This window comes from Alexandromys fortis, unplaced genomic scaffold (genome assembly GCF_014885135.2).
Source record: "Alexandromys fortis isolate MF-2015 unplaced genomic scaffold, M_Fortis_MF-2015_v1.1 scaffold_80, whole genome shotgun sequence".
Classification (NCBI taxonomy): Eukaryota; Metazoa; Chordata; class Mammalia; order Rodentia; family Cricetidae; genus Alexandromys; species Alexandromys fortis.
Window position 1 is genome coordinate 8,002,646 of NW_026068174.1, and position 24,429 is coordinate 8,027,074.

The 24,429-nt window shown below is 41.9% G+C and overlaps 1 protein-coding gene across 2 annotated transcripts in view; it reads right to left on the reverse strand.

Moving 5' to 3' along the window:
* Positions 1-24,429, reverse strand: part of Smg6 (SMG6 nonsense mediated mRNA decay factor) — a 249,788-nt gene that overhangs the window by 110,813 nt on the left and 114,546 nt on the right. For both annotated transcript variants that reach the window (XM_050128896.1, XM_050128897.1), the window contains exons 12-13: positions 21,735-21,903; positions 8,012-8,213 (exon numbers count right to left, since the gene is read on the reverse strand). In XM_050128896.1, coding sequence (XP_049984853.1) covers positions 8,012-8,213; positions 21,735-21,903 — 371 coding nt within the window. The remainder of the gene's footprint in view (positions 1-8,011; positions 8,214-21,734; positions 21,904-24,429) is intronic.

Here is a 24,429-nt window from a genome sequence, read left to right on the forward strand (position 1 = left end):
TTTTTTGGTTTTTCGAGACAGGGTTTCTCTGTGGTTTTGGAGCCTGTCCTGGAACTAGCTCTTGTAGACCAGGCTGGTCTGGAACTCACAGAGATCCGCCTGCCTCTGCCTCCCAAGTGCTGGGATTAAAGGCATGTGCCACCACCGCCCGGCAAGAGAAACTATCTTTATTAAGACAGGGGTTCATGTGTCTCAGGGCTGTCCTTAAACTATAGTTGAGGATGATATTGAACTTCTAATTCTCCTACCTCCATCTGAGATTTCAGGCTTAGACTACCATACCCAGTTTTATATGGTATTGGGGATCAAACCTAGGACTTTATACATGCTAAGTAAGCACTCTCCAACTGAGCTACATCTGCAGTGGGAATATTTCCTATTGCCTATACAGAGAAAAATGCTAAACCTCTTCCTTCAACGGTTCCTCAAATTCTTATTTCACTCAATATAAAAAAAAAACAATAGCTACATAAGATTAATCAAAGATGCTGAGTATGGTGGCATGTCTGTAGTCTCAGCACATGTGAGGCAGATGACTTTTTTGACCATCTCAGGAGGAAACATTACAAAAAGCTAAATTATTCAGGTTTGGTAAGAAAGTTAAAAATCAGATACTCTCATATTCTACAACTGATATTATATTATACATGAAAGTCCTAAAATTTGGCTCAGAATGTTTATTCTTTTTTTCTCTTTTTTGTATTTTCTGAGAATGTTTATTCTTGAAAATTAATGAAGACATATATAAGAATATGTACATAAAAGGTTGCCTGATATGACATCATTGATAAAACTAAAGTCAGCAACTTCCTAAAAATAAATGATCAAGGACTAAACAAAATTTCATGACATATGTGATATAAATTATATAATACAATCACATGCATTTATTTACAGCAGACAATTAAGCTTTGTGGGGGGGCACAGCAGCGAGGGAGATCTCTAAGTTGGCCTTGAACTCCTGGGCTGAAATGAACTTCCTGTCTCAGCCTTGCTAGGGGCCAGCACTATCTTCTATTAAGCTTTTTATATTCAATTTAAAACATAAGAGCTAGGTCTATAAGAGCTAGGTCCAGCCGGGTGGTGGTGGCACACGCCTTTAATCCCAGCACTTGGGAGGCAGAGGCAGGCGGATCTCTGTGGGATCTCTGTGAGTTCGAGACCAGCCTGGTCTACAAGAGCTAGTTCCAGGACAGGCTCCAAAACCACAGAGAAGCCCTGTCTCAAAAAAATAAATAAATAAAAATAAAAAAATAAAACATGCACTCTCTTTTTTCTAATATTGTCCTTCTAATTACTTTCCACCAGGTTGTCTACCTAAAAAGCTGCTGGAATTTCAGTGAGAAGAAGTAACTGGAAAATAGTGACTATTATCATTATGGCTTCATTACTTTCTCTGTAACTTAGCAATATAATGTGGAGAGGGGACACAATTGTGATTATTTGCTTTCAAGATGGCTATTGATGGGATGGCAATATGACTCAATGGTAAAGGTACTTGCCAACCAAGATGACACCTTGTGCTCAATTGCCAGGACCTATATGGTGGAAGGAAAGAACTGACCTGTGACAGTTGTCCTCTAGCCTCCACATGCATGTGGATGGATACTGCTAGCACTCAAGCACTTACATACTGTGTTTAAGAACCTGGATGTGGCCAGGCGGTGTTGGCTCACACCTTTGATCAGGCTTATCTCTGTGAATTCAAGGCCAGCCTGGTCTACAGAATGAGTTAAAGGACAGTCAAAGCTACATAGAGAGACCCTGTCTTGAAAAACCAAATAAATAAATGAATGAATGAATGAATAAAATAAAGACCATGGATGTTCACCTACCCCTACCAGAAAATAAAAACATGAACAAACAACTAAGTGAGAAATTGATACATTTTTAAAATATTTATATATTTATTATGTATACAATATTCTGTCTGTGTATATGCCTGCAGGCCCGAAGAGGGCACCAGACCTCATTACAGATGGTTGTGAGCCACCGTGTGGTTGCTGGGAATTGAACTCAGGACCTTTGAAAAGAGCAGGCAATGCTCTTAACCTCTGAGCCATCTCTCCAGCCCCCAATTATTACATTTTTTAAAGCTGATAATAATAATACATACATACAAAAGTAGAATGCTATAATGGATTCAACGTATCTATTATTCAGATTCAACAAGAATAAATATTTAGTTTCTCCATCCCATTTATATTCTCACCTACCTCCAGTCACCCAAATAATTTTGAGGTAAATCCTAGTATACATTAGAGATGTCTGGGTTTTTTGTTGTGAATTTATTTTTGTTGATTTGTTTTGTTTTTGAAACAAAGTATCACTCCATAGTCCAGGCTGGCCTTGATCTCTCAAACTTCTTATCTAAGCCGTCTGAGTGCTCTGATTTACAGACATGTACCAGCACATATAGCAGAACATGGAGTTTGTTTCTATTTTTTACAACAGGAGTTCATGTTGTCTAGGCTGGACCTGAACTTAGCATATAGCTCCTCCTTCCCCCCCATTTCCCAAGCTACCATGCCAAATTTAATACATAGGTTTTGAAATCTTGAAATAGGGTTTTCTTTTTCAGTTCTTTACTAACTACTTGCTTTGGTTTGCAGAAGTTAGCTATATAACCTCTGCATTTAGGTGACTACCAGCCACTCACTGAATGTAAGATCAGTTTTGTTGGCTGGTTCTAGATAGGTATCTCCCCTTCATCACTACCTTTCCCCTCCCCCTTCTTCTGGCTGAACTGGCACTTACAATGAATCACAATGGCCATCTATACCTGAGCAATTTCTATTATGGATTGTTTATTTCAGGCAGAATACTAATTCTTTAAGATGTTCAGCATGCTGAAAAGATCAAGGGTGGGGCTGAAGAGATGGCTCGGTGCTCATGCTTGGTAGCTCACAACGGCCTATGACTGCAGCTCCCAGGGATCACCTTCTGGCCTCCATAGTCACTTATACAACAGGGTCATCCACACAAATACATAAATAAAATGAATCTAAAGAAGATCAAGGATGAAGCAAGCTTGAAAAGTTTATAGAGGCTATCCCTGCAACATATTCTGTAATATAGAAGATACAAGTCTTTCAGTAATGCATTGATAATTTGATTGAAAGTTTTAATTTTTGATTGATTTATTTTATTTTTATGTGTATGAGTGTTTGCATGTATGTATATGCACCACTTGTGTGCCTAGTGCCGACAAAGGGCACTAAACCTCCTGGAACTAAGGATCTAGAGTTACTGATAGTTGTAAGCCACCATGTGGGATCTGGGCCCAGGCCCTCTGCAAGAGCAACAATGTTATTAACCATTGAGTAATCTTTCCTGCCCACAAAACTTGTATTTTCACCTACAAACTCAAAAGGACTATGAAGTTCTGTAAGACTTGCTTGGGAATGCTCAAACCAAATCAGTGTTCATAAAGCAATGCAATCATAGGAATAATACCTTCTCAAGAAAACAGCAAGCACTACTTACAGGCTTCAATCAATTTATGTGGCCACTTACATCTACATATACCACATGATCTCTGAAACTGGAATGTTTGCCCTATATGTTTGGAGAACCTACACTGTGTGGGCAGTTATGTGCTCAATGAGTTTCTGTTGATTGAGCATACAAGTTGGACCAAACATGACTAATCGCAACCATTAATGAAATCATTAATGCTGCTGCAACCAAGTCCTTGAGATACTTTACATTTCTTAGTAATAGTCACTAGAGAATAGAGAAAATAGGATCAGACTGCTAAAAGGTGAGGAGTTCCTAAAGATTCTCTTTGACACATTCATACACATCTTCTAGGTTGGCCATGGGGATGACCTATATGAGTTCAGCATGATTCTTTATTCCTCCCTTGAGCCTCTGACCCCTCTTTTGTAAATGCTTAGATAAGGTATTGAGAAAAAATAATAGGGGAATCTAGTGCAGGACATAATATATAATAAAGGATTGATTTTTCCTTGCCATGGAAAACAATAAATTTGAGTTAAAGGGAAAAGGTAACATTTTTATATAGGAAGACTGCTCCAATAGTGTGACAACTATAAGGAAGTGACAGAACCACATACCCACCTGGTCCAAAGCATTTTCAGGTCAGGATAAGAGTAACTGCAAAGACCCTGAGGCTTGAGTGCTTGGCCTGCTTGAGGAACAGCAAGGATAACTAATATGCAAGGAGGACAGCAGGAGCTAAGGTCAGAGTATTAGCAGAGTGGAGGTACTGTCATATCAGAGAGGGTACTAGAGACATCATTAAATTTTTGGTTTTTTACTTCAAGAAGTTATAATATTTGGAAGTAAAAATCAGTATGATCTCCTGACTTTATCTATTTATTTATTTTTATTTTGGGGGTGAGGGGTTGTTACCAGAGATTGAGCCCAGGGCTCTGTGCACACTTTGAGACAGGGTCTCACTCAGTTATCCAGTCAGCCTCACATTTTCTCTGTAGTCCAGGAAGATCTTAAATTTGTAAACCCCTGCCTGCACCTCCCAAGAACTGGGATTACAGGCTTGCCCCACCAGATTCAGCACTGATATTCTAAAAAGGTTACTGTAATTATTCTGTCAAGAAAAGGACTAGGAGCCAGAGGAACTAGTTAGAATGTACTTCAATGAATAGAATAAAGGTGTGCAAAGAAATATGTAGTAGTATATCTAATTTTTAAAAATCCTCATACATTTTAAAGGTAAAGGAGATATTAATTACTAATCATTTAGATATTAAGGTCTGAGAAAAACAAGAGCCAAGAACTCTAAGATTCTGAAATGAGCAATCAAGTCAATGCAGCTGCTTATTTCAAGATGGAAAAGAATGAAGACAGACCAAATTTAGGAGTGGGTAAGGTGAGATATAGAGATGCTGTTTCTGAAATACCTTCTCACAGTCTTGAAGTGAGTATGTACTGCCATCTGGGCAGCTTGCAACCCTTCCATAGGGTGAGGGTGCAAAGCTGACTGCATTCTTCTCCATCCAGGCCATAGATTTGCCATCTTAAAAACTACATCTGGGAGCACCGATGAGCTGATAAAAATGAGGCTAAGGAAGCCAAAAGCTGGCTAGGACTCCTCCCTTGTTTTCCACTAAATGGCAGTCAACTCCTAGAACGATCTTCTAGAATCAAGACTACCTAGTGATCAAAAAAGATGATTAGAGGAAGAAAGATAGATGGACTGATTACTAGCAGGCACTAATGCAAGCTATTGATACTTAGTTTCTCTTTTAACTCAACATCTTCCTTAGAGGTGTAAACATTTCTTAGCTGTCTTCAGCCTCCATATATATATATATAATTACCACTTCCTGAGACTGGACAAGCAGAGTAGAATTTTATCCTCTTTTTTCTGCAAAGACATAAAACAAGTATTCCTCTTGGGAAAGAAAGGTTCTCCCAAGAATCACTAATTACTAAACAAATCCAAAGAGTGTGACTTTTTTGTTTGTTTTTCAAGACTAGGTTTCTCTGTGTTGCTTTGGAGTGTCTCCTGGAACTCACTCTGCAGACCAAGCTGGCCTCAAACTCACAGAAATCTGCCTGTTTCTGACTCCCAAGTGCTGGGGGATTAAAGGCATACGCCACCACAGTCAGGCAATGAGTATGACTTTTTTTAAAGATTTATTTTCATTTTATGTGTTTAAGTATTTTGCTGCATACATATCTGTGTATAGGTACCCACAGAAACCAGAGAGGACACTGAATCTCCTAGAATGGAGTTAGTGATGGTTGTGGTCCATCATGTGTGTGCTGGGAATCAAATCCGGATCCTCTGGAAGAGCAGCAGGGGCTCTTAACCACCTCTCTACCCTGTTTTTTTATTTTTATTTACTAATTTTCTTTTATTTTCAGTACTAAGGTTTGAACCCTGGGCCCTTGCAGAATCTAGACAAGTTTTCAACCTTTAAATTATACCCCTAGAACTTTTTTTTTTTTTTTTGGAGAAAGGGTCTCCTATTGTCCAGGCTGACCTAACTAGCTTATACAGCTGAGGATGACCTGAAACTCCTACTACTCCTGCCTCTACTAATCAAGGGATTACAATGGTTGCCATAGGGCAGCTGAATATGGATTTTTAAACATGCCCATGCCTAAAACCTTTCTCTACTTAAAAAGAAATTTAACTAGCTCAAATTTTGATGTAAGGCATAAATTTACTGCTTAAACTAAAAATCTTAGGTATATTCTTTTGGGTTGATAAAGATAAAGAAATGTTGGCAGTTAAAAAATACTAAGTAAGCCGGGCGATGGTGGCGCACGCCTTTAATCCCAGCACTTGGGAGGCAGAGGCAGGCGGATCTCTGTGAGTTCGAGACCGGCCTGGTCTACAAGAGCTAGTTCCAGGACAGGCTCCAAAGTCACAGAGAAACCCTGTCTCAAAAAAACAAAACAAACAAACAAACAAACAAAAATACTAAGTAATCATAATAAAAAATTATTCCATTTTTATTCCCAGCACCACATAATTTCCATGTAAGAATACATTAAATATTATGCAAAAAAGACAATAGTACATATAGAACCCCAAGGTTTTAACTTTTGCTCTATATTTATTTTTGTAGTGTTGAGGATCAAACCCAGGGTCTTGTGCTTGGTAGACATCATCAATGCTGCTTAATTTTTTTAAAAAGATTATGCATGTATAAATTATATTAGCACATAAATACAGTCACTTAGGCAGCACATATAATAAAATCTCTCATAGATTTTAGGCATGGTGACACATGTCTTTATACCCAGCACTCAAAAGGCAGAGGCAGGAGGATCTCTTTGGATTCTATGCCAGTCAGGGCTATATAATGAGACTCTGTATCAGTTTATATTTGGAATTCAGTTTTTACTTTCTACACTGATGTGAGAGACTGAACTCAGACTTTCAGCAAGTTAGGTAAGGTACTGGTTATCCTCTCAACCCTGGAAGTCAGTTTTCTGACTTAAAAAAAAAAAAAGCCCTCCTTCTATGTCTATTATGTATTTCATCTTGATCAGAAGACTTCCTCCTCCTTTGTGTGGTGGTGACACAAACCTTGGGAGATTTAGAGAGGATGATTACAAGTTTAAGGCCAGCCAACTGCTACACAGCCATTTTGAGGCCTGCCTGGGCTATATGAGACCCTTCCTCAAAAAACGAAAAGCTAAAAATAAACAAACATTCATCCAAAAAAAAAAAAAGACTTCCTTCTGAGAAGCCATTCCCCAAAGGCCTCTGCCCTAGGGAGGACAATGTCACAGACTCTGTGAAGAGTCAGCATGAATGCCTTGGCACAGGGGACACTGACACTCCTCAGCAGACAGATTGCCCTACTCTCCACCTGGCTGCAAGACCCCCTGTAAAACTAGAATTTCAGTAATCCCCACCAGAATGACAGGGAATGGCCTTTGTTTTCTATAAACAGACATGAAAAAGTCAGGTTAAAACAGTCTTTAGAGGAAGGGAAATAGAAACCAGGCAGTGGGGAATGCTTCATATTCCTAAAAGCTTTTTTTGTAAGTTAACACATGGTGTCTGCTTCTCTCTAGTCACCTATTTATCACTCTCCTCCGTAGAGAAGGGAAAAAGCCCTGGCTGCTTTCCTGGTGCAGAGTTTTGTGGCTGGGGAAGGAGGGAGGGCGCTTTAAGCATGATGCAAACCATTTGGAGCTGAGTGAGAGCACTGCCAACACAAGCTGCACTTTTTAAACAAGGGAGGAAATGATCGTATACACAACATGCCAGTGAGCTCGCGCTCTCTCTCTCCTCCCTCTCTCTCTTTCCCCCTCCCCCCCCTCACACACACACACACACACACACACACACACACACACACACACACAAAGGAAGTCGAGAGATTTTTTTTTCGGGACACAGAGCTGGATGTCAGCGGCTAAAAGGTCGATATTTTCCCTTAACACCCTTCTCAATGACTTAATCATGTTCCGTTTGCACAAAAAAACTTCCCAAGAATAAAAAAGTCTGGAGAATTAAGAGAATGGGTAAATGGGGAGGGATGTTTGGCCTGAGGCTGACCTTATCCGAGGTTTTCTCCACGTAGCAGGGGTCCTGAGGGGCAGCCAGCAAGGGGACAAAGCCAGAGAGGAGCCGATCCTCTTCCAGGATAAGAAGGGTGAGGTCGTCATCCGGGTCCTTGTACAGTGGCACCTCAGACTGATTCACTGCAGTCAGTATGTTACAGAAGTCAGCCAGTGTTGACCACACATCCACAGCAACCCTGTGAGAAACAAGATGAGAAAAGAAGAGCAGCTCTAAAGATATCAGTGAAAGTGTTCTTAGTGCTTTGAGAACAGAAAGGTACTTGCAAACAAAGCTGTAAGACTGGAAGCTGCCAAGAAGTACTATCAAAAATGCACTATGAAGCTATGCCCATGTGAGCCATCTGGGGTGTATTGCTCGATGTAAACCTGAAACTGATTAGGGGTGTTTTAATCCTAACCAGAGAGGAGGAAAAAGAATTCTGAGAATCAGTTGTCTAATGCAGGTCCTGTCACCTTTCCAGACAGTGTGCTGAGACACTTACTCAAACACTCTAGATGACCAGTGCCTAAGGCAGCTCCCAGAAGTCCCTGCTCCTGCATAATCAAGTATCTGCCATGGAGACAGAAACATCTCTCCTTTAGTCATAGCCACACCGGGAGCAGTCACACTGTGTAGTTACATAGGTTTCCTTCTTAGAAATAAATTTATTCCCAGTATGTAAGCAGTAAAATGAATACATATCCAAGAACCCCTCCCCACTTCCTGTCCTGCCAAGATCTGTCCAGTAAGGGATAGCCTCTTGCTTATTTCAGTGCTATCTTGGCTGTTCCAGGCCTTCTTCATTCTCTTACTGTACATTAGGCACAGGATGACTAACCATCCGGGGACCATCCTAGCTTTAGCACTAAATTTATCACATTTCACAAGTCCCCTAGCCTGACACAAACCAGGATGGTTGGTCACCCCAGTCTGACATGACTGACCAGGTTCTAATTGAACCTGAGAATAAAAACCCAAAATACAAAATCTATCCCTCTCCACTAAAGCTCTAAGGTAAAATTGACTTTCTCTTCCAGAAAAGCTTCTAACCCAGGAGAGTAGAATAGGAGGTACCCTATAGATGATAAGGTATGAGATATTAGGAAAGTTATAACAAAGAAAACCCCCAAAATTCTACAGGAGAGATGAAGTACAAAGAGGTAATATGCTAAGAAGTTCTAAGTGTCACCCTGAAATCTCCAAGGGTTTCTGTCTATGGGCTAACCTAGTAGGGAGGGGTCTCAGACTTAAACCATTCATTCTCCACCCCCAGATGCCAGAAATACACTAGGGGACAATGTAAACTACAGAGAGGTCTGAGGGACTCTCTCACCGGCTCCAGGTGGAAGGAGGCCGAACTAGTTTATTCACTGTAAGCACTACACTAAGAAAAGGCAATGAAATGAAACATCTTGTTTTCAAGAGCGTCCTGGGAACCAGGCGGAACACAGTCCCATTAATCACACAACGGCACATAATCAACACACGTGTACTGCAGAAGTAACTCACTTCCCAGGCTTTGCCCAGGAAAAAGAATCATCGGAGGGACCAGTTTTCTTAAGCCACTCTGCACAGACACCAGCAAGCAGACTCATTCACTAAGCTCCATCTTTTGGCTCAGCTGAGTTTGGCTGTCAGAAATGTTTAAATATGGAAAAAAATAAACAGTTGCAACACGTTTCTGTGCAGAAATCTGCCTGGGCTCCTCTGTGATGTAATGGGAAACACGGTACTCAGGCTACCAGCTGTAGAATAAACAGAACTTTGAGGGTTAAAAGGAACTGAACTTTCCACGACCCCATCTGCAGAGAAGAAAATAATAAGAGGAATGATGCACTGCCCCACAGCTCTGATAGTTTATCCTCCGGACCGGCTGCAGAGACAAGCACCGGATGTGATAGGGCTGCTCAGGGCTGCCTCTGAGGTTAGCGCTGCCCATGGGAGACACACAGAGAGGCTCTTCTAGTTCCCTGCTTCTTCCCCCAATGCCCTGCTGGCCACTTGAGCCCACTGCCTGAGTCTGATCCCACAGCTTGGTGAGCTTTGGCCAACAGGCACTGCGTGGCTGCAGAGCAGCAATTTGGAAAATAAACAGGAAAAACGCCAGTGAGAAGGAAGAAGGTGAAAAGTCTCCCATCTGAATTCTTGGCTTTGAGGCCCTGGTTGGTGCTATACAGGTCAAGGCTGCTTGAGGACATAGTTAGGGGTGTGGGTGTGGGCAGCAGTATCCCCAGCCAGAGAGAGGCGGCAGAATATCACCCACAGTTTCCTCAGTGGGAGGCCCCACATCCCTCTCATCCTCCCACCCTTACCATCTTGGATCCAAGAAGAAGAAATATGTGGTACCATGTGGTTCTCATTACCATGCTCTCCTGTCCCCTAAGGCTCAGATAAACCAAAACTGACTCCTCCCAGAGACTGCTGGCCACCACTAGGGACCCCTGCCCACATCTATCTTTTGCCCATTACCACCCACCTTGTGCCAAAATCTTATGACACACTTTAGTGATAAGGTGGACAAGAGTTCTTACCCTGTTGATTTTGTAAGACAGCAGCTGGTGCCAAAAGACATAGGAAGTGCCCTGAGTTCCCAAGTCAGAAATATAAATAAAAGTGTTCCAAGGGTCAAGTTAGACTGATCAGAATTAAGGGGATATACAAAAATACTTCAATGGAAAGTCAACCCTGCAACCTGATATTGTTAGTACCCATGGGCCAACCTATGACAGAGGTGTGGGAAATAGAGAGAATCAGCAAATTAACAACAATAAAAGGAGAGTTCCAAAAGCCCAGGTGAAATTCCTGATCTAAAAATCTAATCCCTGTAGTGTAGTCTCTGGAAGCTTTACTTCAACTGTGCCACTGGGCTGAGGTCAGTTCCACAGCTGAACAGTTTCCTGTCAAAGTAGAAGGGGAATATCTTGTCGTTCCCCCCCCCCCCCATGTTTCTTCCTTATCCCAGTAAGATGTGTCATCTAGTCTTCAACTCACAGCAGCCCTTGGACTCCAAGATGAGTCAGGCTGGTGGAAGAGCACAAAATCAAATGCTTATGGTTATGGAAAGCTTGATGACACTTGAGAATACTGTGGGGTTCAGTCAAGCCTCTGTCACCTATTCCTATTCAGATTTTTTCTTGAGAAGGGGTCTGGAGAATTACAGGTGGGTAGGTAGGTATTTAGTTCAGACTGTCTTGGACCTCACGATGTAGCCCTGACTGGCTTCAAAGCCCCGTGATTCTGCTGCTGGGATCATAGGTATATGTTCCTATGCTTGTCTCAGGCAAATCCTTGTGGATTGTTCTGGTTCAACTTGTATTTTGGGGTTGCACCATAGTCCACAAAAATCTCACTAAAGTTAGGGTACACTCTTCATCAAGCAGACACAAATCAGCCAGAGAATATAAAACTGTGTTCAATAAACCCATTTATGGCTCCCAGAATGGTGGCAAGGGAGTCTCTCAGCAGCTGGGGTGCGATTAGTGTGCAGGGATCAGCTGTTACAGGGTTACCCACTGGCCCAACCTCACAGAACACACCACACACCAGGAAAGCAGACCCCTGGCTAGAGTCTGAATGCCAGATCCAAGCCTGGGACAGACCAGCAATGACTAGTTAGAGGTATGCACTCAGTACCAAGGTTCACTACAGACATGCATTCACTTACTCCACCAGCAAGGGAAAAAAATAAGAGTTAATTTACTTTTTATTGCCTCAGAATTCCAAGGTTTAATGTAGCTGTCAGTTTGAGTGCAGTGCAGCTGCTGGCCGATACAATGCAGCCCAGGCCAGCCCAGGTGACTGGGGAAACACATTTCACAGAAATGAACCAACGCACACTCTTGGCTGGTTGTTTGGAGGATATTGACTTGGGGAATCAGATTAACCCTTCATGCTGGGGTTAGTTCTGCAAATAGCATTAGAAAAGCTCTTCGGTCCAGGGAACTAAGAAGCTTTCTCTCAGGTGGGCCCATAGTTTCTATGTTTCTAAAGTTCTCTCACAACTATATTCCCTGTAAGACTGAGGTGTGGAACATGTAGGGGCATGGTATACCATAGCCATCATCTCCTTGCCTGAAGCTCAGGACGAGAGACAGTCCTGGTATCTGCCAGGGAAAAGAGTCAGGTAAGACTGTTCCTAGAGGTCTGACAGGCAGGACTAAGGCAGGGTGACAGGTTGGAATGGTCTGGTCAAGGCTCTGTCTCTCTTTCTGGAAAGACCAAGGAAGACTAAGCACTCACACAGTTCTTCATAATTTTACTGGGGGGAAAAGGCTGACTGGTGATTAATATCAAGTACAATGACCCCATGTTACAAGTCTGCAGGGGCCTGTGGAGGTGGCCATTTCCTGTGTAATACCAGCTTGTTTAAACACTAACATTCAAACTCCACAGCTGCAGAACAAACCCGGAAAGAGTTGAGTGAGAAGAAGCCCTGCATTGTGTTTCAGAACTATGGATGATCAGAGAAGTAGTACAGATGGGAAACAAGTTGGGTTTTGGGTTCCTGGGGTAAAGAGATCTGGAAACAGCCAAGATGGTAAATAAAGTAGATACAAGGAAGTGGAAAGCCCATTTAGTATACACTCATTGAGAAAAAAAAAAAAACTATCAAGCAAATGCTTGAAAATGTGTATTATCTGCTTTAAAAAAATGTATTTTTGGGTTTGGGAGCACAACTCACTGGATTAACAGACAACCTAAGGCCCTGGCTGCCCTGGAATACTTCTCAGTCAACTGCAGAAAATGGCTTATGTGAGAACCTCATGGCAGAGATGGATATTAAAAAGTCTAACAAGTCTAGCGGCATTAAAAGAATAGTATTTGAGCTTAAATGTTAGTAAGTTCTGTCAAAAGTCTGTTTGCAATAGGATGAGCATATGGTTCTGGAACCTCAGTGCTAGGAACTGCAGTAGGCTCTATGATAGGGTGGAGAGGTAGCTCCCTCACTGAGATACAGGGACCACAAAATTTGGGTTTTAGATGTTGCCATGATACAAAGAGATCACTATTCCAGGAAGACAGGCAGCAAGATACCATGCTCCACTGGCGGCAGTGGCACACATCTTTAATCCTAGCACTGAGGAGGCAGAGGCAGGCGGATCTTTGTGAGTTTGAGGCCAGCCTGATCTACAGAGTGAGTTCTAGGACATACATAGCTGTTACACAGAGAAACCTTGTCTCAAAAAAACCACACCAAACCAAAACAAACACCAATCACGTTTCATGAACAAGAGATGTCAACTAGGTAAGCATTAGAAACAAAAAACTAGTTGTAGACTATCCCCTCAACAATCCTAGTTCATACAAAAGAAGCCAACTAGGTAAGTACCCATACCCAGCCCTAAATCAGTTCTGTCTAGCAGAGCTGTACTGCAACAATGGGATAAGCTTCTCTATGTTCCTAGGCAGTGAAGTTAGAGCTCTACAGTCAGTAACAGGTCACTGTAACCTCATCCTAGGATTTCTCATGTACCCAAATGTCTCTCCTATTGTCACATCCCCAAACTCTATCTAGGTTATAGCCTTATTTGATTTCAGTTCTCCCAAGTCATACTCTTATGTATAGCCTCTGTCACATCACTATGGTGTGTTAAACCCATCAGCACTGGGTTTGGGAAAAAGCAGCCCCTAGGGGATCCTGACATCTCCATGGCCTGAGTAGAACCCTTGGCGGCCTCCCTGGTGTGGATTCTCACGGTTCCTGCCTCTCCAAGCTTTTAGCTGTAACCACTCCAACACGTCTTCTCAGTTTAGCATACACTGGACCCAAATAACCTTAGCCCAGTGCTGGAAAGTCTCTCCCTGGGGTCAGCTGCTGTGCCCTGCTAGGGGCAGACTAAAGCCTTAGACCAACACCCCTTCCTCTCACAAAGAGTCCTGTGGGAGGAGCGGGGAAAAGACAGAGGCACCTGCCATGGGAGAGATCATGTGTGCCCTATACTCAGCACTTGGAGGAAGAGGAACCCCTTGGTGCCAGGCTGCAGTGCTGACGCCTCAAACTGGAGCCAGGGAGACTGGGTGGGGAGCCAGGGTAGCAAAGGGGCTTCCCACAGTCACCAGCACTTCCTTCAGGGAAGTGCTGATGGACTATTACTTAGTGACCTCCTAAAATGCTCTTTGTGAAGACGTATTAAGCGTCCTTGAAAGGCTGCCGATTAGATTTGGGATTAATTCTCATTCAAAGCTGCCTATGAGGGTACGTGAACTAGCTGCTTCTTTAACTCAAGAATTTCTATCTCATCTACAAGGCCAACATATGTGAGCTCCCTGAGGACACACCCCCTTTTCTCTCAGATGATGGAGCCTCAGAGGGCTCCCTAGGAGTTTTTTCAAGTATGCTCTGCAGACTGCATAGGACAAGCAATAGAAAAGCAGCAAGTCCAGGAATTTCTAGATTTTTTTTCTAAACAGTACTCCAATCCAACAGTGTGATAAATGCATCCGAGCTACAATTAGGAAGATATATAGCGTCAGAATGCGAAGGTCTGGGCAGCCTGGTGAAACGCGGGCTCTCCAGAGCCCCAGCTATGTTTCCCATTATGTAACCCTGGTCATGGGCAGACAGCCAGACTCCAAATGAAAAAGAGACTCTGGCTTGGCACTGGTTCTATTTTCCTATCCTCATTCGGGGTCAGCACAGTGTCATACAGCTGCAGAGAAAGCTCTGGGGATTAAACCTGGGAAAGCCTCCAAGACCAGGACCTGGGTTCAAGTACCAGCTGAAAGCAATAAACCAACTGCCACAGCTGGGCTAGGTTTGGATGTTCTCAAAGTCCCCTGACTCTTTCACTTACTGAGAACTAGAGATCAAGATGAAGGAAGATTTGGCTTCAGCAGAAACTGTGAAATGAGGTAGGTTGTCCCACTGCCCTGGCTCTACCCAAGGTCCTGGGATACAAGCAGTTCCTATGTCTAGGTTCATGAAGACTGCTGCTCAGCTTCTCTTCCCTCAGCTGACATTAACACCTTTCCTCATAGTCACTTGGTGAAGTAGAAAGCAGCTGCCTGCCTTTCCTGCCTCAAGAAAGCCCTGGTGTAGAAGAACTAAGAAACTATACTAGTTGACAGTCAAGTAGGTGGTCCCTCCAAACACTGCAGTCGGTTCTAAAATGACCAAATCACTCTATACTACCTTTTACAATGGCCAAGGAAGTCACTTGCCACAACCTACTACAATGCTTCTGCACCAAAAATTTTCTGGGATATGAAGCCATTCTATTACACCTTCTAACAGGTCCTTACCTACATGCTAGCTCCAGACCTACCAAATACCACCTGTAAACATTCTCTTATCAGTTCCTCAAGACTAGTGAGATTCTGTTGCTATTATCCTAAGTGTTTTATGTGTGCCTGCCTAGGAACAGGAGATCTGACCAGGGAGAAGAGGAACACAGGCAAAGAGAAGAGAACCAAAAAGACTAATGGTGAGCTTTGGAATCCACCAGGACAGTTTAAGGTTGTATGCTATGAATATCTAACCATATAAGGACAGAGGACAACAAGTGGAAGAGATGAAGTAAGGGTCCCACAGGTCAGAGGGATCATCTGGGAATAGATTTCCTAGAGGAAATGCAAGAGTAAATCTATACTATCTGGTCACCTTATCTTAAAATCAGAAAAATCTGTCTTTTCAGAAAAGAAACACAAGGATCAACGAAAACAGGCAAAGGAGGCTGCAGTAAATGGAAGCCATTTCCTTCTTACGCCATGGAGAACATTCTTAAACCTTTCAAAATGAAGATCAGCAAGAACAATTTTTCCAATGTCATGGGTTAGGTATGGTTCTGACCTCTGGAGAACTATCTAGGGTATGTCATTCCTTATGGCCTCAAAAGCAAAAGAAGACTTCATAAAAGCCATGGCTGGTAACTCACACCTGTAATACCAGTTGTAGTATGAGCTGCGGGCTTGCTTTTTATCCCGCACGGCTAGCTTTACACCAGAAATAACAACACACAAACTGTATTCTTTTAAACACTGCTTGGCCCATTAGCTCTAGCCTCTTACTGGCTAATTCTGATATCCCAATCAACCCATCTCTAATAAACTGTGTAGCACCGGTCTTACTGGGAAAGATTCAGCATGTCTGACCTGGCGGCTTGCTTCATTGCATGCGTCTGCCCGGGAGAGGGGAGCATGGCCTCTGCTCCAGAGAGCAGAGCTGTTGAGTCTGAGCTCACTTCCTCTTCCTCCCAGCATTCTGTTCTGCCCACTCCACCCACCTAAGGGATGGCCTATCAAAATGGGCCAAGGCAGTTTGTTTATTACCAATGACCTTCCTCCATCATTTCCCCTTTTTCTGTTTAAACAAAAATAGAAAGGCTTTAACTTTAACATAGTAAAATTACATATAACAAAACAGTTATCAAGTAAAAATTACAATATTTACATCTATTTTATCTTTTTTCATAACTAAGGAAAACTATAACTATCTATATATTCTTTAACTCCATCAAAGACTCCAGAAAGATATAATATTACCTAAGCAAGAAATAAGCAACTTTCAAACTCTAAAAATGACAGAGACATCTTGCTGCCTTGACAGTCACCCAAAGTTCCTCTGTACCATTGGGGCATCCATCTTCGGCCTAAAGGCCCATAGTTTCCATGAAGCAGGAAATTTCAAAAGCACTTCAGTCACTATCTGCTATGTCCTGAAGACTGCTCAATCTGGTTTTTATGACGTCATGAATATTTTTTTAAGTGCTAAAATTAGACCTGTTTTTTGGTACCAACTGCACAAGACAATTTTGAATGGTGCACATTTTAGACAACACTCTGGCTGGATCATCTCAAAACGCTCAGCGACTAGTTATAATTTTCTTAGGTCAAAGGTTAATTTGGGAATTTTACCATCATTTCACAGGAGCCCCTAAGAAGAACATGGCCCCCATGTCAGCTAGAAGCAATTTTAGAGGACCACGTCCCCTCTCCCAACAGAGTTTGCCCTCAGGGTTAGGAACATCCTTTAGTGGTTGGTTTAGGGTTGAGGGAATGGGGAGATATTTTATGGAATTAGAGGTATTTTCCAAAAAAAAGGGGGGAGGATTAACTGGTTTGATGGGATGATTGGTATTTGTGAATTACTGTTTTTAGAAAATTGTATTGGTACTGTTTCCTGTATATTGACATATTGAATATTGAATGTGAGTGTTCCTACCTTTATTTTTGTATAAGAGTATGCTTATATTGTATTGATACATCTACCATATCACAATGTACATTTCTACCTCTGATACTATTTATGTAATAACATTGTTTACATTTGATATGTAATGACATTGTTTACAGTTGAAGATCATTGTCTTCATATATTGCACAGTTGTTTATTCTTTTAGTCTTCAAGTTAGATAGGTATTGAGAATTATATGTTTGTCATATTTATTTTTAGGTTAATCAGGTCTTTTAGATACATAGAGATTATATTTAGTATTGATAGTATAATCTTCAGCCTCTTCGAAGAGCTGTAGAAAATGGCCTTTAATCTAACCTAGAATTCTGTGCCAACGAGACACAATTACACCTGGCAATGCCACTCTAATCCCGAGAGAACGTTGAGCACCAAAGACACTCCACTGGGAGCTTGTCTTCTTGGCAGAACTGGCCTTTGGGTTAAGAAAAGCCCATATCTCAACTTCTGACAATGAAACAGGATTGTCTTATCCTGCCAAGACAGGGTAGGATAGTTCTAAGAAAGTTCCTTGCATTTGATAATGGTATGTCAGTTATGTTAGGCCTTAGCCAAAGTTGGTTGACTCAACATTGCAAACAAGACTTTGGGTGATTGCCCAGGTAGTCAGTGTCTCTGTCAACTGTTGCACATTTTGGATATATCTCGTTTGTTAAGTAATATTTATTCCCTTCTCAGATCTTTGATGGAGTTGAAGATTATATAATTGTAGTTACTCTCTACATTATTTAGACTCCTTGAGATAGAATGTTTAGCAAAACTTTTGTTCTCAATATTGTTTGTTATATTTATTATTTGTTATTATTGTATATAATTGTATTTGGTTTAGTTCTGTCTTATTTAGACAAAAGGGGGAGATGTAGGAATAAGTCCAGCCCCTTAGGGGGCGTGTTCGTCTCGGGCTAATGTTTACCTATAAATCTGCTCCCAGCCGGGCCTTCTGCTTTCCTGGTCTCCGCGGGAACAGTGGTTCTGTAAGTCTATTTCCCCATTAAAGCTGTATATATTTTTACAATCTGTCTGCATTCATTTATGCCGTTACAACCAGTACACTGAGGCTGAGGCAGAAGGCTTGCCATAAACCTGAAGCCAGTCTGGACTACATAGTGAGTTTCGGGTTAGCCTAGGCTATAAAGCAAAACCTTGTCTCAAAAACCAGATAGACCAAATGAAGAAAAGAGAGAGAAAAGGGTGTCCATAGAGGTTGAATGAGTACAAGACACAAATCTGAAAGCACAAAGCCATCAAAGCTTGCCAGTGACCTCAAACATGGTAATTATTGGGAGTATGCAGGTAGCCATTCTCAGGGAAATCTAGAAAAGAAGAAAAGTAAAATTCTTAATCCATCTTTCCAATTCTCAGATATTAAGGCTAGAAAATGGAACCACCACCCTCCAAGTTAGTCAGACCAGGTTTGCTCTGCTGAACTTAGTCCTTACTTACTTACTTGGGTCAGGCCCAAGGACAGCAACTGCCGATTGACACTTAAACTTGCATTCCAGAGACAGTCAGCTGCTGATACTGATTGTGTGAGGGGTGGGGTAAGAGGAGAGAGAACACAAGAACAAGGGGACCCAATTCCTGACCACACCAACATTTCTACTGCCTAGATTCACAAGAGTGAATGTTCATAGCCACAAAAACTTATTTACTGGGAAGTCACATCCAATATAGTAGTGAGTCAGATTCTTTTTTTTTTTTTTTTAAATAAATGAAGCAAATAGGATTCACGTGTCCCAACCCCTTCTAGTTCCATTGGAGATGGATGTAGTCTGGACCACATGTCCAGCTGCAGATTGAGCCCTTGTCCAAAGATGGGCAGCAGCACACAGAACCGGCAATGGACCATTTGCTCCAACATGCAAAGGGAAAACAAGCTCAGCACCTCTAGCAAATGAAACCCAGCACTTCCTGTATAAGCATCACATTTCCAAAGCCAAACAAAAGCCAAAGGTAGGGAGGGATGAGAGAAGGATAAAGGAAGAAGTACTACAGACGAATTAACAAATCTGATGGCCCAGGACATGGGTGGATCATAGCTAAGGGATCTGTGGATGTGGGATGAGGTGACCCAGAAAGACTCAAGCTCCAGAGACAGATGGTCTGCTTCCTTGTCTATGACAGAAGAAAAGACTACTCAGTGGCCCTTCACACATTAGAATCAGTGGCCTAGACACTTAGAAAGTTGTGTCTTTTCCTAGCTATTTTATTCCCAAATTGCAAATTGCCTAGTCCACATTACAGATTAATAGCCTAAAAATTAGAGACTGTACATGCTAACTCTTCAGGGATCACTGCTGGAAAATAGCTGCCCCTGGCCATCAGGTCTGTTAGTTCTTCTGTGTGGCTCCAGCTGCCCAACTCGGGGTTCAACCCTGCTCATGAGACTTCAGTCTGGAACACATTTTGGAAACCTGGGAGGGCTCACAGGAAGCAAGTAAACTGTCTGATTCTTGGAGCACTGTCCACACAGTTACAAAGCTAGAGCTAGGGAGGGACCAGGAAAAGCAGGAGTAACAGTTCAGGGATGCCTCATGGGGTGAGATGCAAGAAATCAACTTGGAAGAAAACTAGATGAAGAGTCAAGACTACACAGCCCACACAGAAAATTCAGTGACCACTGACCAGAAATCTCTGTTGAAGCCTTCCCCTTGTGGGTCACCCATGAGTCTAGAAGATATACAAGCTGGGCAGGCAATCCTGAGAAACTCTCCTCTTTATTACCCAGCAGCAGGCAAGGTGTCTATACTCCATCCTCTAGTGTTTCCTTCTCTCAGAGAAGAGCCCAGGGCATGAATGATGAGGTACTAGGTACATATGCTTGTTCCAAAACACATAATCACACAGTTACAAAGCCCCCAGAGCCTAAAGCAGCTTTACACAGGCAAACAAAAAAGGCAAGTTGGAACAAGCTGGGACAAGCAGAGATAGACAGGAAGATAGAGGCAAATCCTCATACAATGATTCCTCCTCCAACAGAAACATTCATATTAACACACAAAGACAATCAAACTGACAAATATATTGTAACCTATGTATAAATACGGACAAGGGCAGGAGTTTTCCAGAACATACTGAGGTGTTGGAAAGACAATGGCTCAGTGGTTAAGAGCACTTACTGTTCTTGCTTACAGAAGACCCAGGTTCAGTCTTCAATGTCCCACATGGTGCCTCACAACTGTCCTTAACTCCAATTCTAGGGGATCCAATCCCCTCTTCTGAGCTCTGTGGGCACCAAGCACACATGTAGCACATAGATATACATGTGAGCAAAACATTCATACACATAATGAATGAATGAATAAATAAATCTAGAAAAGAAAAGGATATTGACATAGATTCCGACACTGGAACAGATCCCATTGGGGATGGATGAACCTAAACACAGATCCAAAGATACACACAACACACACACACACACACACACACACACACACACACACAAAAACAAAAAAACCATATGGATATAAATGGGCAGAGGTCCAGGCCAGAACATATCATATGGATACAACACATACAGCTACAAACTGATACACATAGACACATATAGGCAGCCAATGACAGGCATATTGAATTAGCCTAGACATACAACCACCCAGAAGTAGAAACACACAGAACTTCGTACTTTGTACAGATAGTCAGTAAGACACATAGATCCTCAGACACACATGTACATATGAGAACCTGACTGGCAGGCAAGTCTAGTAGACTAAATCCAGAAACAGACAAAGAACACACCTGGTTGTACAACACTCTAGATGTAATTTATGCCAATGAATTGTAAACGTAAAAACTGTTACAATATCAAATTTCATTATATGTTTTATTACTATTTTGAAACATCAAAATCCACAAAAAACTGCCCTACAAACACAGAGAGCTATGTAGATGATCTATGCAGAACCACATAACTTTAGACACTGCAATACGCCTCGTACCAACAGATACCCCTAAAGATACTACAGGGAGATAGGGGAGAGAGAAAGGTGAAGAGACAGAAAGATGAGTGAATAGAGAAAGAAGAGAGATATGCACCCACTCATCCCCCCCAGCACACATTATATGCCACAAGGGAGGTGAAAAACACTGAGCACAGAAGGTAACGCAAACAGGTGTGATCAATTAACAAAACTGAAAAAGAGATTAAGAAGCGAAGTCTCACATATGCATCAACATATATCCAGACCCTAGCATCAGCTGCAAAGATAGTGAACATGAACAGTATGAAGTGAGGATAAGAAAGTAAGAACAAGGACAAAGAAAAAGACAGAGAACTATGGAGCAAGAGAAAAGGGGAGTGTTCAAGAGAAAGGAAAGGACTAGAGGATGGGCCAAAATAACCTAAAACATCAGAGACAAGGAAGGTGTTAAGAGAATGGAAAAAAAATCAAGATTCAAATGAGGAAGAAATAAGGAAGCTGTAATGGTTAGGAGGAAGCAGACAATGACTAAGGGACTAGGTAGGGTGGGGTGGTGAGGGATAGGAACACAGGTCACAGTGTGGAAGGAACAGGCAAGAAAACTTACTGCAAGGGCAGATCCAAAGATGTGGGTGGAGGATTCCAGGTGTCTGGGTAACCAAGCATCCAATCTGACCAGACTTTGACACTGGGGAGCAGCTCCTTCAGGTCTGGGACGAAGGAAGACACCTTGATGTCATCTTGGTCATCTTGGTCCTCAGGAGAGGACAGCTGAGCTGCAGAGGCAAAGATTGAGAACTGGGCCTATGTATGCTGTGGCCCTTCAGTGAAACCTGGCATGCTGGAACAGCAGCAAACTCTTAGCAAAGGGAGACTAAATTCATAGGAGAGCTGGACTCAAAGGTGAGGCCATGCACCAGCACTTTGGGAACTCTGAAAGTAGAACAAAGAACCAGTGAACTGGCTTTCCTATGGAGATACCTGCTTCTGCTTCACCTGAGGTCCAGCACAACTCTCCACTCTAGCCTCCAGTTCACTCTCTTAATTTCCCTTTGAGCACAGAGCCAAGATGGCACCAGAGTTCCTGCCACAACTGCAAAACTTGAACTTAATCAGAAGGCAATATCAGAAAAAACAAACAAACAAACAAACAAAAAAACAAATTGCAGGACATTCTACAAAATAAATGGCTTGTACTTCAATAATGTCAAGATTACAAAGGACAAAGAGAGATAGGTTGAAAGAGACTAAAAAGATACAGTATTTAAATGCAATGTGTGATCCTGGATTAGAGCCTAAGGCAGAACCCACCCCACCACTGCCCAAAGAACATTATTAGAGCTGGGCCTGGGAGCACATGCCTGTCATTCCAGTATTAGAAAGCTAAGCCAGGAGAATTTTGTACTGAAAGTCAGATTGGGCTACAGAATGACGTTAAAGGTCTCGTTCTCAACAAAGAACATAATCAGGGAACTTTGGATTAATTAAACAAGGCCTATAGACTCAATAATGGCACTCTATCAATACTGATTTACTAATTTTGTTATTGTTGTTGTTGTTGTTTAAGACAGGAGTTCTCTGTGTAATAGCCCTGATTATACTGGAACTCACTTTGTAGACCAGGCTGGTCTCAAACTCAAATAGATCCTCCTGCCTCTGCCTCAGGAGTGCTGGGACTAAAGCCATGTGCCACCACCGCCTCGTCCTAATTTTGCTTTTTAAATTGATTTAGTTTTTAATTATATGTACATGCTTTGTAAACATGCCCTGGAGCTGGAGCTGCAGGTGGCTGTGAGTGCTGGGAACAGAACTATATTCCCTATAAGAGTAATATATAATCTTAGCCACTGAGCCATTGCTCTAGCCCTGATTCCCTTATTTGTTTGTTGTTCTTTCTTAATTTTTAATTTAATTTCATTTAATTTTTATTTTATGTGCATTGCTTGTTATTTTGCCATGGGTATCAGGTCCCCTGGAACTGGAGTTACAGACAGTTGTGAATTGCCATGTGGGTGCTGTGAACTGAACCCAGGTTTCTGGGAGAGCAGTCAGTGTCTTAATCCCTGAGCCATCTCTCTAGCCCCCTTGTCTGTTGTTTTGCTAGGCATATAATCCAGGACTTGTAAATGATAGGCAAATACTCTACCATTGAGCTATATTCTCAGTCCCCAGATCCTGGTAAGTGTTAAGATATTGTCCTTGTGGGGTTGGAGAGATGGTTCAGTGATAAAGAGCACTGACTGTTCTTCCGGAGGATCTGGGTTCAATTAGCTGCACCCACAGGGCAACTTGTAGCTGTCTATAACTCCAGTTCCAGTTCCACTCTCACACAAACACACATTCTGACAAAACACCAATGCACATAAAATAAAAATAAGTAAAACATTAAATAAAAAAAAGATATTTTCCTTGCTGGATAGAAGTAGCGCATGCCTTTAATCCCAGCATTTGGGAGGCGAGACAGGTGGAGCTCTAAATTCCAAGTCAGTCTGGACTACAGAGTGAGTTCCAGGACATCCAGGACTACACAGAAACCCTGTCTCAAAAAATAAAACAAAACAAAAAAACCAAAAAAATGAAAGTCCCGAGTGTGACGAAGCACAAACACAAAGTCAAGTATTTAGATCTAAAGAGTCACCACACTTGCCACTTAAGATCAAATGACTCAGAACAAAAAATAACTGTAATTTAATAATAATAAAATATATGTGAAAAACAGTAAGCATGAGTGTGTATGTGTAAAGACAGAAAACCTAAAGATATTTTTTAACAACTTCGGAGACTAGAAGACACATATATAAAAGTGCTTTGCATTATTCTTTTAAATTCTGTTTATTATTTCTCTCTCTCTCTGTGTGTGTGTGTGTGTGTGTGTGTGTGTGTGTGTGTGTGTGTGTGTATGCATATGACATCATGGGACAACTTTGTGGAGCTGATTCTTTCCTTCCACTTTTCAATGGGTTCTGAAGGTCAAATTCAGTTGTTAGGCTTTAATGCTTTACCTACTGTGCCATTTTGCTGGTTCTGTTTTTGTTTTTTTGAGACAGAGTATCATGCAATCCAATCTGATCTCAAACTCTCTATATAGCTAAGAGTGACCCTGAACACTTAAGTCTTCCTTTCTCTACCTCCTGAGTCACTGGGATTACAGGCATGAGCCATTAAACTCATTCTATAAATATGAAATTGTTTCAAAACACAAGTTGTCCCTACCTTTGAACGAAATGCAATTAAAGAAGCAGGAGGCACTCACAGCACTGGTAGAATGGGATAACAGAGGGAGTGGTTTTGATACTGATACA